The sequence below is a fragment of the Sinocyclocheilus grahami genome, unplaced genomic scaffold, assembly GCF_001515645.1.
Source record: "Sinocyclocheilus grahami isolate Dianchi unplaced genomic scaffold, SAMN03320097.WGS_v1.1 scaffold65.1, whole genome shotgun sequence".
Lineage (NCBI taxonomy): Eukaryota > Metazoa > Chordata > Actinopteri > Cypriniformes > Cyprinidae > Sinocyclocheilus > Sinocyclocheilus grahami.
Window position 1 is genome coordinate 934,431 of NW_015505244.1, and position 17,391 is coordinate 951,821.

General features: G+C 36.3%; 1 protein-coding gene across 1 annotated transcript in view; it reads right to left on the bottom strand.

Moving 5' to 3' along the window:
• LOC107584944 (mitogen-activated protein kinase kinase kinase 3-like) overlaps window positions 1-17,391 on the bottom strand; it is a 75,087-nt gene that overhangs the window by 47,081 nt on the left and 10,615 nt on the right. The window contains exons 2-3 of the mRNA XM_016271725.1: window positions 3,715-3,798; window positions 1,511-1,555 (exon numbers count right to left, since the gene is read on the bottom strand). Of these exons, the coding sequence (XP_016127211.1) occupies window positions 1,511-1,555; window positions 3,715-3,733 (64 nt within the window). The 5' untranslated portion in view covers window positions 3,734-3,798. The remainder of the gene's footprint in view (window positions 1-1,510; window positions 1,556-3,714; window positions 3,799-17,391) is intronic.

The following is a 17,391-nucleotide window of genomic DNA, read 5'->3' on the forward strand; positions in this document are numbered from 1 at the left end:
ATCTGTCTTTGACATCATGAATCAAGAGCTCCACATGTGGAAAAGGTTTCTCAGGGCTGTTGCGTGATTGTGTGTTTGCACTGATGTTCTGCTGGCAGGGCCAGCTGGAAGAAGTCTCTGATGGGAGACATAGAGGGGATTTCCCCAGCACTGCACCACACATCCCCACTAAAGCATTCAACAAGATCAGAGCAACACGCGCTCCTCCGTCTCGACTACCAATATACCCTGTGTGTCCCTGCCTGTTTGGCACAAACACATTGAAACAAAAACTCAAATAAGCAGGCTGAATCTCTTAAATCTAGGCCATATTTCACCCCTAAAATCAACAGGGGGAAAAAAATAAATTATTTGCATAAAGAAAATGAATCTTACATTTTTAGGGTCATTTTTATTTTGTGTTATTATTTTCATGACAATTAAAAGGATAGTTCAACCAAAAATGAAAATTTTGGCATCACTCACTTACTCTCAAGTTGCTTCAAACCTGTATGAATTTCTTGCTTCTGTTCAACCCAAAAGAAGATATTTTGAAGAATGTCTGTAACTAAACAGTTGCTGGTAACCATTGACTTCCACAGTATTTTTTCCATACTATGGAAATCAATGGGCTTCAGCTCCCTGCATGCTCACTGGCCGTGCCAAACTGTATATATCCATGCAGCGCAGCGCAGCTTAAAATTATTGACAATTTGGAAGTAAATAAGAAACATGCATGAATGAGAAAATAAAGCACTGGATGTGCTAGATGTTAAAAAGAGTTAAGCGCAATAAACCTAAAAAAAGAACTTGCATGCTTTTTAAGGGGGAGGAAATGCTCAAAAAGCAGGGCAGGAACACTGGTCAAGTTAGAGATTTCTTTCCTTTCTTTTAAATTAATTTTGTCATGGTATCGGTTCAGTAGTAGTATTAAGATATTTTACTCGGGTATCGTATCGAAGTCAAAATTTTGGTATTGTGACAACGCTAATCTGAACACAATGATTATTTACATCTGCATATTAAAAGACAGGACAACAAATGCTAGTCATATTTTAATAATATATCATTATTTTCTGCATTATGGTAATGATAATGAGATTGTATTTTACATTACGGTAACACAAACTGATGGTAAAATGTGCTTAGCTGACATGAAAATGATGCCTCAATGCAAAACATTCTAAAAAAAGGTGCCATTTTCTTTATGCAAATATAATTTTTTTTTCATTTTGAGGTGAAATATGGCCGCACATTTTTGACTAGCTTCATGAGACTCACCTCGTTGTGCCCTATTGAAACACACGGAGTTAATGTTCAACAAGAGAATAATTCCCATGATGTAACAGTTTCAGAGGTGTGTTTGTGTTTGCTTTTTTCTGTGGTAACTGTGCCACCATGACATTATTGTGGCCTTTGTAGACAAGGACACCGCACACTTCACAGTGATACTGACACCTGTTTGGAATCCTCAGTTTTCAGTAGTACTTATTAATGAATCAAAAAATACTCTAAAAAAAAAAATACAAACCTTGTGAGTTCTTGTGCTGTCCGGGTCCATTTTGGAGACCGCCATCTGTCAAAATAGTCACAAAGTCAAGAGTATTAAAATGACAGAAGTACATTTCATAAATTTTTATCACAAAGATGTGTTTATAGCTTGTTCAAGTTGTTATGAAATGTGATTGTGACTATTATTTTTCTATGACAAGCATGCAATCAGTGGCCTTGAACTGTATTATTTCAAGAGTGTCATTGAAGTTTATTACTGATTAACTTCATCTGAATGTAATCCTCAATAATAAATGACACCATAGCCAGTGTTGTCCTGCAACAACAATAGCAATGCAACATTTCCTCAGGATTCAGCTGTGCTTCTCTTTGTTCTCATAATGCGGTGTGCATGTCTCTAGCATTTCGCAGGTCAAATATGCAGAAAAAAGCATCACAATCACCTTTGATGATGTAAGTTTCAGCACTGACAGGTCATTAACCTGTCAATTTTTAGAATGGGTAACTTTGACTATGCAATGATTGATATCATAATATATCAAACAATATATTATTATATATTTTATATAATATCTTATATATATCTAATATATATATAAGAATTTTTACCATGTTTTTACCATGTCCCCTGGTACAATGCACTAAATTTCAAAAAGCAACCCTCTACATTGCGAGTAAATCACTCGCATATGCGACTAAATCTTACTCTGGGCGACTAAATAATGTCTAACATTAGCCATTGGCTAATAAATTCTTAGATTTTACACGCCAGTATGTGTGAGAGGCGTTCAACACAGATTTTCACTCGATAAACACGCTGACTGAGCGATTGAGTTTCGCTCAATCTGTCCTATTTGGATGCGCTCAATGGATCATGTCATGTACTCATTGGATGCGCAGTATGTAGCACGCAGCGCACGTGTATTTGACGTACCGTAAACTAGTGTGAAGGCGCACGACTTGCCATCGCTTTACTGATAGCGCTGTGTTTCTCACACATGCAAAGAGAGAGAGCGAGAGTCTTGCATACCACGCTGAATCGACGCGCTACATGTAAACCATATTCTTTGTTGTATTTTCCTGTAACAGAGGAATATCTACTCTAAATAATAGAGTTCATTTAGAATTATTCAGCTTTTAAGAACAGGCAGAAGATATACCGGTTTCTCGACAGTGGGCGGAGCTAATGCGCGAACAGCTCTCGTTGGTTGGCGCTCATCTATTACCGTCCCCGTTTTGATTTCAGCAAATCAGTTAGAGTGAACGCTGACAACGTGATTAATATTCATGAACCCAGCAGATAATAGTAGTAGTAGTAGTAGTATCTTTTAATAATAATTACTATTACCTATGACCAACAATATCTTAAACACCACCACCAGTCCTAAGTTCAGTTAAAATGACAAATATGCATTCATTCATGGTTACCAAGTTTTAGTTCTAATCACTAGTTCTATCATTAAATAGTGCTTAATTATCATAATATCATAATATAATGCTAGATTGGCTGAAGTTAAGAGTGCACATTCAGTTATTTAAGAAGCTGTTCCACTTTACAAAGATAAGCTGATTGGGTGGAATCATGTGTGTGTGTGTGTGTGTGTGTGTGTGTGTGTGTACCTACTTAACCATATTTTGGGGACAAATTTGTACCCAAAAGTGAGCAACGCCTTGTTATAAAAATAAAGTAAACAAAGTTTTTTTTTTTTACTTTTGAAATTATAAAAATGCTGAAAGTTTTCTGTGAGGGTTAGGGGTGGGTTTAGGTTAAAAAGTGTATAACTATCTGTATATAAAAACAATAGAAGTCTGTATGTAATGTCCCCATTTAGATAGCCAAGTAAACGTGTGTGTGTGTAAAATAGTATACCAGTCTGGTGAGTAAACAAAAAAAATGTACTAGCCAATGGCGATTATATTGCCAAGGTATGCGTAGAGGGTTGAAAAGATAAACAGGCAATTTATGTAGAAATATTCTTTTGATGTTTATGTATTGATGTGTAACATCTGTGAGAACTGCTGAGGCATTTTAACACAACAGAGCTTTAAAGACAAATGATCCCAAGATAGGCCAAGTTAGAAATGTGTTTAAACATGTTTCTGTAGTCGTGTCTCTTTTTTTTTTTCCGCTGTGCTCTGAGGAACTGTTTACAGGAAGTGTGTATGCAACGAGGGGGAAGAAGCCTGTGTGAGAGACCAGGAGAGAGAGAGAGGACAACGTACCCATGTTTACTGTCATCATCCGGAAGTGACCCTAGTGAACTCGAGCTGAGTGCTCGACTCCTTTCATCAGGGAAAATCTCCACTCTGCAAACACAACATAAACAGAGTCAATTAGTAAATTAGAGACATAATTAACTTGAAATACTAACAAACAGACAAAAATGGTACAACGAAAACTTACAAGCATCTGCCAATGCGTCAACATCACAGAGGATTTACATAACATTCATGGTTCAGTGTGTTTCCACCCAATTGCAAAATTTACAGAAAATGACTCAAGTTCAATGACAATGATGATTTTTGATGATGAAATTTATTCAAAATACATTAAGAATACATTATAATATGTTAAGAATAAAATTCCCTGCCCTGATATTATAAAGAGAAAAGCCTCAAAAAACAATCTTAAATTATTATTATTATTTTAAATTCTAACTATTATAATTTTATTTTATTATATTTTTTATTTGCTATTTTATTATATCTTATTATTTATTAAAACATATTTTTCCAATATATACAAAGTTGTGTGATATCATAGAGAGGACACCTGCAAATATTACAAATTACATTTACAAATCAATATTTTGTAATACTTACAAAAAGAAAAGGAAAACAATATTTTAAAGATATTAAAAATTTATTTTGAAAATGATTATTAAGATTTGTAGACATATTTATAAGGAAAATGTGTTATTCCTTTTGGTTTGTGGTTTTAAACCAGATTTTTATAAGTCACTGACTCAAGTATATCTGTACTAATCACCTGCCTCAATTTAAAAAAAAATAATCTTGGGATAATTTCATAGCACAATTAATTTTTTTCCCAGAAAAAATTCTAAGAAAATGTGATTGTTTGTGATATGGCCCCTTTAAATAACACATTTGTCGCATTATGTCACAGTGCAGTTCTATTCATAACGGCCCACTGTAAGTAAAGCATAACTGGCCATAGACAGTGTGTCTGACTGCCAACAGCAAACGCAGCCATCATCTCCCAGTCTTATAACATGTCATTCTTCAGATGAGAGAGACACTCGTAGTGTCTTTGAAGACATAAAGTGCCCTCTTGCCCTTGAGACATTGTTAAGCCACATCGAGCGGGATAAAAGTGGAGGGAACGCTAAAGGTAGCGACCACGGAGCTCTTCAAAGACGAGTCGGAGAGCTTTTAATGCCAGACAGCTAATCTGTCACCAGCAGCCACAGGCTAATCTGAGAAAATTTTTTCGTTTTTTTAACACATGAAAGGCAAGACAATGAGATAAAAAATTTTCTCCATTTATAATTGTCAGCTTCATGCAACAATATTGACAAGTTGCCCGGAGATATCACAAAAAGAAGAGCAATTACGGTCGTCAGAAAAGCACAAAGGAGCCCTGAACTCAACAGGGTCAAAGTACAAGAGTGCTAGCGACAAGGTTCCGAACATTTGCACGGAAAATAGCTATACAAATTGGAGCAATCTGTTTCTGCCTGTAAAAAAACTGAGCCAAATATAGCGGCGGTGCTGTGGAGAGGCTGTTCTCTCTTGATGGCTCTTGTAGTGATTATGACAAATTAACTAGCTGGAAAAGATGAGCCTTGAGTAAACAGCACTTTCTGTGGCTGATGGGATGTGATTTCAAAAGCAGCTGAAGTTAAAAGGGGTTGACATGACAAGCTTCTGTCTAGGGTGGCATATACAGTACTGTATGGTTAAAAAACATCAGGCTGTCTTAAATGTAGGTAAAATGTAACTACAACATAATTCAAGTAACTTTTTCTTTATTAACCCTCTAGTTAAAAAAAATGTTTATTCCAAGTGCACCACACGTAAACTTGTCAACATTAGGGATGTAACGATTCACTCAACTCACGATTCGATTCACGATTTTTTTTTTTACAAAATGAGATTGAAGACAAATTATACATTAAATGTGTCCTTTTATTATTGCTTGGACAAAATACTGTACATTTCGTTGTGAAATTGAAATATAACACTATAATAATATACTAATATAGCGCTGGTAAATTATTGCTCTTTTGTTGGTTTTAATTGCTTCTATTGTCCTCATTTGTAAGTCGCCTTGGATAAAAGCATTTGCTAAATAACAAAATTTAAATAATGTAAATGTAAATAACAAAACTAAATTAAAATTTAAAAACAAGCCCCAAATAAAATAAATAAGTAACACAAATAAAATAAATCTCTTTATATACACAAACTAAGGCTTTGTCTGTGCTCTTTCCATTAAAATTAGAGGCAACCACTGCATGTTAATCATGATCCAAACAAAGATGCTGCATACATGCAACATGAGCAGTTTTTAATCTAAATTACATTGTATAATTTCGAAATTTGAAGCAAAAACAGAATGGTTTGACTTCAGTTTTGTGAAACTATGCATAAAAAATATCTGCATGAAACCGAAACAGCAGACGAGCTGAATGAGACGCAGATTCACTCTCTGCCAGCAGGTGGTGCTTAAAGCGTTTCCTGGTTTCCGCTGTAAACAAAGCAGCGCCGCACTTATGCAGGGCTCCAGACTGCGACCATTTTTTCTGCCCGTATGACTAAATTTTTTGTGCGGTCGCACTGGCGCGACCACCGTGTTGGTCAACTCATAAGTGCTTCAATTTCTGTTGCATATGAGAAACATCAAAGGGCAAACGAAAGCATAACGAAACAACGCTTAGAGAGTATACTTGCCGCATCAGCACGAGCGCGAAGATTACGCGCATATTGAGGAAACGATGGATGGTTTTCAAGCGAAAGTCAAGTAAAAGACCGCTTCTTAAACCAGAGAAGGTGAACATGAAAAACATGCAAGCACTGTCACCGTTAGTTTTAATTTTGTTTTTGTTTTCATTTTTGAAAAACATATCTTTGCTGTTTACCTTAAGCTATTAAGCTATTTATTTATTTATTTGATTTATCAGTGTTTGCTAAATGTTCTGTAATTTATTATTCGGTATATAATACAGCATGTGGTGTGTGCCATGCCTCATCTTATTCGTTTTTGTTAATAAACGTTTTGTAAGCTAGTTTGTCATTGTATCTTACCGATTTATTGTTGATGTGCTTTTTAATTAAGAATAACAATGAATCCATCCATGTTTTAGTCTTAAAACGTGTGAAAGGTGTGTAGATGTATGTAAGCAAAACAGTGACAACAAGATGACGAATTCGAAAGTGAAAGCATCCGAAGCCCACGGCTTAACACAGCAAAAGAGAAACTCCCATTCACAAAATTCAAATCACAAATAATACTACTGATGATAAAGAACGGGTTGAATGTTAACCACTTTCGTTTCCATATAACTATAAACTATGATAAAAGTTCATCAGCATGCATTGAATAATCCCATGTTGTAATGCAAAAAACATTTTTTTTAATTATTGCGACCAAATCATGTGCTCGTGCGACCAGCTGAGAAAGTTAGTTGCAAAAGAGCGACCAGTGGGAAGAATGAGTCTGGAGCCCTGATATGCATTATACAGAGGCAAGAGGAAAAGAAAAAATACCATCGAAAGACAGTAAGTTCCCCTCAGACATACATTCATATAAACTCCTACCCCTAATTGAATCGCGATTTGTTTAGCATCTCAACCGATTTGAATCGTCACATATTTGAATCGATTTTCAACCGGCTCGCGGTTAATCGTTACATCCCTAGTCAACATGATGTAAATGTTAAACAAATCGCTTGTTATATATTTTTGCAGAAAAGATGCATGAACTACAACTTCATCTTGTACAAACTTGTCTAATACATATTATATGTTCAGAAATAACACAAGGAAAATGCTTTAAAGGGGTCATATGATGCTGCTAAAAATAACATTATTTTGTGTATTTGGTGTAATGAAATGTGTTTATGTGGTTTAAGGTAAAAAAAAAAACATTATTTTCCACATACTGTACATTATTGTTTCTCCTCTATGCCCCGCCTTTTTGAAATGCGATGATTTTTACAAAGCTCATCGGTCTGAAAAGCGAAGTATGCTGTGATTGGCCAGCTATCCAGTGCGTTGTGATTGGCCGAATACCTCAAGCGTGTGACGGAAATGTTACGCCCCTCACCATACTGTTGATGCCGTGTCCTGGCCGGAGCAACGAGGCAAAAACATGAAAACCCATTACAAACTAGGCATTTGTTGCATCCAGTGGGGACATAATTACTGATTATGACTTATACTGTCTTTTTACGCGTTGCGTTGCATCGCGCCGCATAAACATAAAACCCTGTCTGCATTTGTGATCGGAGAAATGACAAACAACAAGTGCTACTCTACACTGCCCAAAAATCGCGTTTGAATCATCAGTGGCAAATCCTTTAAATGAAAACGTACTTACAGACTGTGAGTCAGAACAGCCGGCATTGTAGTCTACTCTCCCAGGATCAGTAAACAGTCCTCCATAAAATGTGCTGCACACATCTGGATATTTGGGTTAAACTGTTCTGGAACTGTTGTAAATACAACTTAACCACTGATTTGTAATCGTGTCCTCTTTTGGAAGACCAAACAAAGTAGTTTCGCTTTCACAACGAAAAACACGGCGGCCTAGCGTGAGCGGAAGCCACGGCTTAGCGTGAGCTGAGGCCGGGCTAGAGTGAGCAGAGGCGGCGGGGTTGAGAACGGCGCAGCCGGCCGATTCGACGAAGGAGCGCCAACCACATGTGACGACCCCAGGCTGGACTCCGCTTCGTCCACGGTGAAAGCCGATCCAGCGATCCACAGCACTAAGTTGATGTATTCGACCAGCACAGATCAGCTCTAGGCATGACGAAGCGGATATCGTCCTCTTTTGGAAGGCCAAACAAAGTAGTTTCGCTTTCACAACGAAGCACACAGCGTCTTCACGACATGGCGGCGGCAACAATACTACAGTGAGAATAAAAGTTACGCCTTCTTTCTTTGCGTGAACATTTGGGTGGCGTTATGCAAATCTTCCCACATAGTGAGGTAGATATGTGGGGGCGTGTTAGAACGAGCCGTTTTAGGTCGGCGTGGTTAACTCTTAACTTTTATAAAGAATTTCTCTTTGGATTTGAGACTTTATTCTTTGCAACTTTACAGATCTTCTTTGTGCACCAAGAGCTTGTAACACTCCAAAGAGAAAGGAAAAATTGAAATCGCATCATATAAAACAATTAAAACAATTAAAACCTTTAAAACAATTCTCAAAAGTCGAGGTAATTCAAATTCAAAATGACTGAAGATATAACACCAGTAGACTATCATTAACTTTAAATGTTCTGTAAAAACGAATGAACAGCAGCTTTCAGCCTGTCACCATGATGCAAACATGAAATATCCTCTATACAGTAATAGTTATTTTCAGGTTTTCATATGATTGCATTGCTTTTCAATTGTTTTCTATGTAAATATGGGTGCGTTTGACTGTTGCGCTCGCGTCTCTTGCAGCGTCTCATGCATGAAACGGCATTCTAAAAACGCGATGCTCAAGTTAAAAGAAGTTCAACTCCCATCTTCTTGCATTTTTTTTTCTAGTCCACTACTTGCATTGCATCTTTATCAAAGAGTTGACAAAGAGAACCAAATGACACGAAAATATATAATATATATGTCATTTATTTATTCAGGAAAATTATGTAATATAACATCTGTGAGTGGCAAAAAAATTTGAATCTAGGATTAGCTGTTCATTTGAAGGTGAAATTAGAGTCCATCTGTTCAGAGGTGTTTTTTAATCCGTGAGATGACTATCAGGTGTCAGTGTGTGCCTCGTTTTATTTAAAGAACATGGATCTATCAACGTCTGATCATGGTTGTGGAAGTGTATCATGGCACGAACAAATGAGATCTCTGAGGACCTCAGAAAAAGAGTTGGTGTTGCTCATCAGTCTGGAAAAGTTTACAAAACCATCTCTGGAGAGTTTGGACTCCACCAATCCACAGTCAGACAGATTGTGTACAAATGGAGGAAATTCAAGACCACTGTTACCCTCCCCAGACGTGGCTGACCAACAAAGATCACTCTAAAAGCAAGACAGGTAATAGTCTGCGAAGTTGCAAAGGACTCCAGGATAACTTAAGCAACTAAATGCCTTTCTCACATTGGCTAATGTTACTGTTCATGAGTCCATCATCAGGAGAACACTGAACAACCATGGTGTGTACAGCAGAGTTGCAAGGAGAAAGTCACTGCTCTCCATAAAGAACACTGCTAGCTGTCTACAGTTTGCTAAAATCATGTGGACAAGCCAGAGGACTATTGGAGAAAGGGTTAATGGATGGATGAGACCAAAATGGACATTTTTGGTTTAAATGAGAAGCGTTACGTTTGGAGAAAGAAAAACACTGCATTCCAGCATAAGAATCTTATCCCATCTGTGAAACATGGTGGTGGTAGTATCCTGGTTTGGGCCTGTTTTGCTGCACCTGGGTCAGGACGGCTTGCCATCATTGATGGAACAATGAATTCTGAATTATACCAGCCAATTCTAAAGGAAAACGTCAGGACATCTGTCCGAGAACTGAATCTCAAGAGAAAATGGGTCATGCAGCAAGACAACGACCCCAAACCCACAAGTCATTCTACCAAAGAACGGTTAAAGAAGAACAAAGTTAATGTTTTGGAATGACTGAGTCAAAGTCCAGACTTTACTCCAATTGAAATGTTCTGGAAGGACATGAAGCAAGTAGTTCATAGGAGGAGGAAACCTATCAACATCACAGAGTTGAAGTGGTTCTGTACTGAGGAATGGGCTCAAAATCCTACAAACCATTGTAAAGGACTGATCAGCAGTTACAGGAAACGTTTAGCTGCAGTTATTGCTGTAAAAAGGGGTCACATACTGAAAGCAATGATTCACATACTTTTGTCACTCACATATATGTAACACTGGACCATTTTTCTCAATTAATAAATGGCAAAGTATATATTTTTGTCTCCTTTATTTGATTGGATTCTCTGTCTACTTTCAGGACTTGTGGGAAAATCTGATAATTTTGGGTTATATTTATGCAGAAATATATTTAATGGGTTCTAAAGGGTTCACACAGCACTGTATATTGCAGGCAATATCAAATTAAGCATTGATCATTTTAATTTCCTTTTATTTGTCAATTAACACCATGTCAGTCTCAATAATTTCATGGCCTCTCCCTTTCAAAAGACTTGAAACTATACACACACAACAGAAACATTTTTATAGCATCTCTGATTTTATATTTAATAGCAATAAAACATTAACAGTCTAATGTTTGATTCATTTCTACTAAAACTGTCCGTTAATGGATTCAATTGATTCAAAACTCATTGATTCAATGATTAATTTGCCTCACTACTCAAAAAACATTCACTGAAGTGCCATTTTTCAAACATTTAAATGATTTAGTGAAACATATGTAGGCAAATATCGCCATTTATTACTATGTATTGTTATAATGGTGTATATCATTAAATATCATTCTTCATTGTGTTCATTTAGCCAAAAGCAACAATGCGAGGAAAACATGCCGCTTGGTGCAGAGATGTTACTGCTTTTCTAAATTATTGTACAATTTTCACCTGGCTAATGATAAAACATGTGAAAAAACACTCACAACACCCTATCCTCAAGATGGCAAGTTCTGCTTAAGATCCACTCACATTTACTTCAGAAAACAGCTGCCATTCTGTGAACTGAATACATCTTGTTTTCTAAGATTTATTTTTTTTTAATTGCGAATGTCCATATCTGACTGTCACATATGTTTATTTCAATAATGAAAAACTGACGCTGAAGATGCTATCTTGCATCCAAAACAAGCAAAAAGACTACAAACGGCTGAAGTTGCAAACATTAACTTTGTGCCCTATACGTTTAATTACAGAAAGTCTCTGATAAAGGACTCTTTTAATAGTGCAAAAAAGAAAAGAGGTAATTGCTTCACAGACATTCCTTAAAGATGATACACAAGTTACCAGTTACTACTGGAGTTTGGCTCAGTGGGAATCTAAACTCTGCCACACCTCCTCTCCCTGCATATCTTAAAGCGTCTTTTTCAGTCTCTAAGCCTCATTCAATGCTCTTTATTTTCCCTCTTTGTTTCTAAAGCTTGCATGGTCCCTGAGTTTCTGCAGAAACAGTCAGCACAAAAAAATGTCCTGGGCTCCTGACAGAAACACAAAAGGGTTTGCTGTAAGTTTCCAGAGTTCAAGCCAAAACGTATGCTTCATGCACACTAGCAGGGCAGAGCAGCACAAAGTGAGTGTACAGCACACAAAACACACAAACTCCCAAAGATCTCGGAGACCATTTGAGGAAGGATAGGATATTTGGTAGAAGAACACACAAAAAACGACACTAACGAAAAAAGTAACACCATGTTTGTTAATGAGATGATTACAAACTCTTCTTTTTTCACCTCATGATCCTATAAATGCTGGGGGGAAAAACATACTAAAAGCATAAGACTTTTTTAGTGGTAGGCAAATTATAACATATTTGTCACGAATCCGGTCCATGAACTTTCCTTTTCATTGACTCTCGCACCACACAAACTGTTGCATAGCACCCCCGAGATGCACATTAATTCTACAGAATCTCTAGAATGAAATAGATTTGCCAAAGATTACATTTAACACTTGGTGTTTTATAAGTGTTTTTTTATTAGTGTTATTAGTGTTTTTAAAGAATAACTTTAAGTGAATGTTAGGTGATCTATTTATTTTGAGCATGCACAAATAAATATCCAATATGATACAGAAAAAATATATTATTATGTATTAATAATATGTATTATGGACTAATTCAAATAAATATCACATTTCAATGAAACCATTTTTTTTAAATACTATTGAATAATAAACAAACCAAGAATGTTTATATTTAAATGTATATATTTATATGTTTAAATTTATATTTTGCATTATAATGTACAGTATGAAAAAAAGGATATTCGAGAACACTTTTTAAATTATTTGTGTTTTTAAAGATTAACTTCAAATGAGCATTTAAAAAATATCTAATTTGGGCTGATTCTAATACTCATAAAATATGTTAAACTATTACATTTCAATATAATATTAAAAAATTAAATGAATCACATACACTCCAAGAATGTGTATAAAAACAAATAAAAGTTTTCATTTTATATTGACTTTAAGAACTCCTGCTTGGCAATCAAATGCATAAATGTCTTTATTAATTAAGATAATTAAGTTATCAATCACTGTGCCAGCATCTGAAAGCATCAACTATGTCTTTGCTTCAATGTAGGAGCATTGCATTGTGGGCATCTCTTTAGATTCGAGGGATACGTACTGTCACATCTCCAACTTGGCACCTCAAAATCCATTTAAAAAGGAACACACGCGAACACGCTGACCTTACGGCTGCTATAAACACATTTAAGCACTGAGGGACTGGCATGCTGCCAAAAAGCAGGTGGCCTTCCAACATGGCGGCGAGCATCTCGCTAAACCCCTTTGCCCTCGCTGCGTCTGGCACCAACCGCCAGCTCTCCAGCCCATCTGCTCGCTCACTCCACGCAGTACGAGAGCGGCCCGCTTACCCATGCACCCACCGCACAACCTGCCATTCATGCCACATACACTTGACGCCAACTCTCTAGATCGGTCTGACGTTCTGTCAAACCTCCGTTTGCTGAAGCCTGTGTAGCTTGGCTTGACTCAACAATGATTTCAAGTTTGTGTTTTTTAAAGCCACAGCATGTGTAAACTCAATGAAAGAGCAAATGGGAAACTGAGCATTTAGTTAAATTAGTTCAGTTTAGTGACACTTTCATTACTGTAACAGATTCAGGTTGTCTGACATTCACCGCTATCTTCAAGGGTGGACATTTGGCAGGAATGAAGTCAGCTTTCATGGTACGTTCTCTTCAACATATTACATCACTCCTCCAAATAAAGTCACGCCAAGGTGAGCCAGATTGTAGGGTATTTCCTGCTTTTCCATGAATTTTGAGGACGGCTCACCAGCTGCAGCTCCTAATGGCTTGAGAAAAGTTCATTGATTGTAATTGAACACACGAGCAGAACTAATGTGAAACTGCATCTATTTGTAAAAGGTTTAAGAATGGCACAGTCTATTGCAGCGAAACTCAATACTAGCTATTTTGTGGCCCATGTGACGTTGTCAACAGCAATATCACAAACATATATTCTTGCAGTGTTAATATTTGGTCAAAAATACAGTAAAAACAGTAATACTGTGAAATATTATTACCATTTAAAATAACCGTTTTCTATTTTAATGTTTTTAAAGTTTATTCCTGTGATAAAAAAGCTGAATTTTCAGCAGCATTTATTCCAGTCTTTAGTGTCACATGATCCGAAACCATTCTAATATGCTGATTTGATGCTCAAGAAACATTTTAATATTATCATTGTTGAAAACTACTATTCTGCTTAATATTTTTGTGAAAACATGATAAAAAAAATTCAGGATTCTTTGACGAATAGAAAGTTCAAAAGAACAGCATTAATTTGAAATAGATTTTTTTTTTTACATTCTACATATCTTTACTTTCAATTTTCAAATTAATTTATCCTTGTTGAATAAAAGTATTCTTTTTTCTTTTTTTTTTTTTAAACGGGAGTGATTTAATTTGGACATGTTGCAATACTTCTATACTGAATAACCATATTAAAACATACCGTACAATTATATCACAAATCATACCACATATAGGAATGCATGATAAATACATACCATGAGAAGTACTGGCAGATTTTACTTTCTTTTTTTTTGTTTTTGTTTTTTAATCTGTATTGGCCAAGATTGGATATTTAATTTTGCTGTCTTATTTATTTTTACATTTAGTTGAGCTCTGCCATCATAAAACATCATGTTTAATATCACTGTTCAATGTGATTTTTTTAGCAAGCCTCAAAATTAGTATGCATTTTCAATATTGTACATTATAATGCCTAAATTAGCTCACTGGTATGGTCCAGACTTTCAATATTAGTGTACCATATGACTTATTATAAGAACATTAAGAGTTTAGCTAAAGAGATCCTGCTTTGTGGCCCCTGAGCTTCCCAATGTCGAGCATACAGTTCTGCATTAAACTAGGAAATAGAAGACATGACCTCAACGTTTCTTTGCCACAGAATGATGTAATGTACCTGCATGCAACAATGAAAAATGTAAATGATCAAAAAAAGGTTTGAGAGGAAACCATGTGAGCAACAGAATGAAATGATGTTGACTCATAATTAGGGTTGGGTATATCCTTTTAATTTGATCGATTCCGATTCCGATTCTGCTTATCGATTACGATTCTTTTCGATTCCCAGTTTCGATTCCAATGTGATTAAATAATGATATCAAACATTTGTCTCTTTTTTGCAAACCATTTATTGGAGCTGAATATCATGAACAAAAATCAACAGGCTACATAAAAACTGGACTCTTTAAGAGCTGGTTGTGTGCAAAATAGAACTGCATTATTCTGGATAAAGGAAATCCCCCCCCAATGGAAGTTGTGGTTCTCTCATGATTCTGAAGAATAAACATTAGACAACTAAACAAAATCCCATGCAATTTATGAACATGTAAATTACTCAATTAAGATGTACTTGTTTCATTACTGGATGAATCCGAATTCTTGAACGAATCTCTTGTGATTCAAAGACAAATACATTTTAACAGCCCATTTTCGCCACCTACTGGCGTAACAATGTAATTGATAATCTTCATTTGAAGCGTCAAATTATTTTCAAAAGGTGACTTATTCTATTTTAATCGCTACCATACACATTGTACACACAGTTTATATCTGAACTATAAACTTTTATCCCAGTACTTCAGTATCTATTTCTGTGTGGCTGAAAAGACTGTGCTGCTCTCTTTAGGTCAATGGCAGCGTGAACGCAAATTTAAATGTTCAAATCACACTGGTGCAATCGTGCTCTGCATGGACAAACCAACAAGTGATCACAACATTGATCGCACACGTCAAAGGTTGAAGAATGAGACAGACGAATCATTGTAATTTAGGAATAGAATCACGTTGATGAACTATTAAAGGGGTGGTTCATTGCGATTTCACTTTTTTTTTTACTTTAGTTAGTGTCTAATGTTGCTGTTTGAGCATAAACAATATCTGCAAAGTTACAAAGCTGAAAGTTCAATGCAAATGGAGATATCGTCTTTTAAAATTCTGGCAGTTTAATGCCTACAAAAACGGCTAGTAGGGACTACAATAAGTTACTTCCCGGGTTCGTGACATCACAAACCCCGCCCTCGGGAAAAGGCAGCAAAGGAGGCGAGGCCATGCTGCGCTGCTTTAGAGAAGAGGAAGAGAAAACTAGAGGTGCACATAAAAATCTATTCATATATGAATCGCGATTCTAGTCTTCTAGCAATTCTAATGGATTGATTCACAAGTTTCAAAATCAATGTTCTAAAGCAGCGGTTCTTAATACTGTTCCTCGGCATCCCCCTGCTCTGCACCTCTCTCTCTCTCATATTCAGATCATCAGCTCAGCTCTGTTCCATTTATACACTTATTTTCACATAGTTATGAGAAGCGTTAAACACGCGTGCAGATGCCGTACTGTATTAAAGCTTTAATCAGGATGAAACTGTATATTAAAAGCTAACATAAGCAGTAGCATTTACAAATAACAGATTAAGATGTACTTGTTTCATTACTGGATGAATCCGAATTCTTGAACGAATCTCTTGTGATTCAAAGACAAATACATTTTAACAGCCCATTTTCGCCACCTACTGGCGTAACAATGTAATTGATAATCTTCATTTGAAGCGTCAAATTATTTTCAAAAGGTGACTTATTCTATTTTAATCGCTACCATACACATTGTACACACAGTTTATATCTGAACTATAAACTTTTATCCCAGTACTTCAGTATCTATTTCTGTGTGGCTGAAAAGACTGTGCTGCTCTCTTTAGGTCAATGGCAGCGTGAACGCAAATTTAAATGTTCAAATCACACTGGTGCAATCGTGCTCTGCATGGACAAACCAACAAGTGATCACAACATTGATCGCACACGTCAAAGGTTGAAGAATGAGACAGACGAATCATTGTAATTTAGGAATAGAATCACGTTGATGAACTATTAAAGGGGTGGTTCATTGCGATTTCACTTTTTTTTTTACTTTAGTTAGTGTCTAATGTTGCTGTTTGAGCATAAACAATATCTGCAAAGTTACAAAGCTGAAAGTTCAATGCAAATGGAGATATCGTCTTTTAAAATTCTGGCAGTTTAATGCCTACAAAAACGGCTAGTAGGGACTACAATAAGTTACTTCCCGGGTTCGTGACATCACAAACCCCGCCCTCGGGAAAAGGCAGCAAAGGAGGCGAGGCCATGCTGCGCTGCTTTAGAGAAGAGGAAGAGAAAACTAGAGGTGCACATAAAAATCTATTCATATATGAATCGCGATTCTAGTCTTCTAGCAATTCTAATGGATTGATTCACAAGTTTCAAAATCAATGTTCTAAAGCAGCGGTTCTTAATACTGTTCCTCGGCATCCCCCTGCTCTGCACCTCTCTCTCTCTCATATTCAGATCATCAGCTCAGCTCTGTTCCATTTATACACTTATTTTCACACAGCTATGAGAAGCGTTGAACATGGACGCGAGTGCAGTTGCCGTACTGTATTAAAGCTTTAATCAGGATGAAACTGTATATTAAAAGCTAACATAAGCAGTAGCATTTACAAATAACAGAGTATCTAA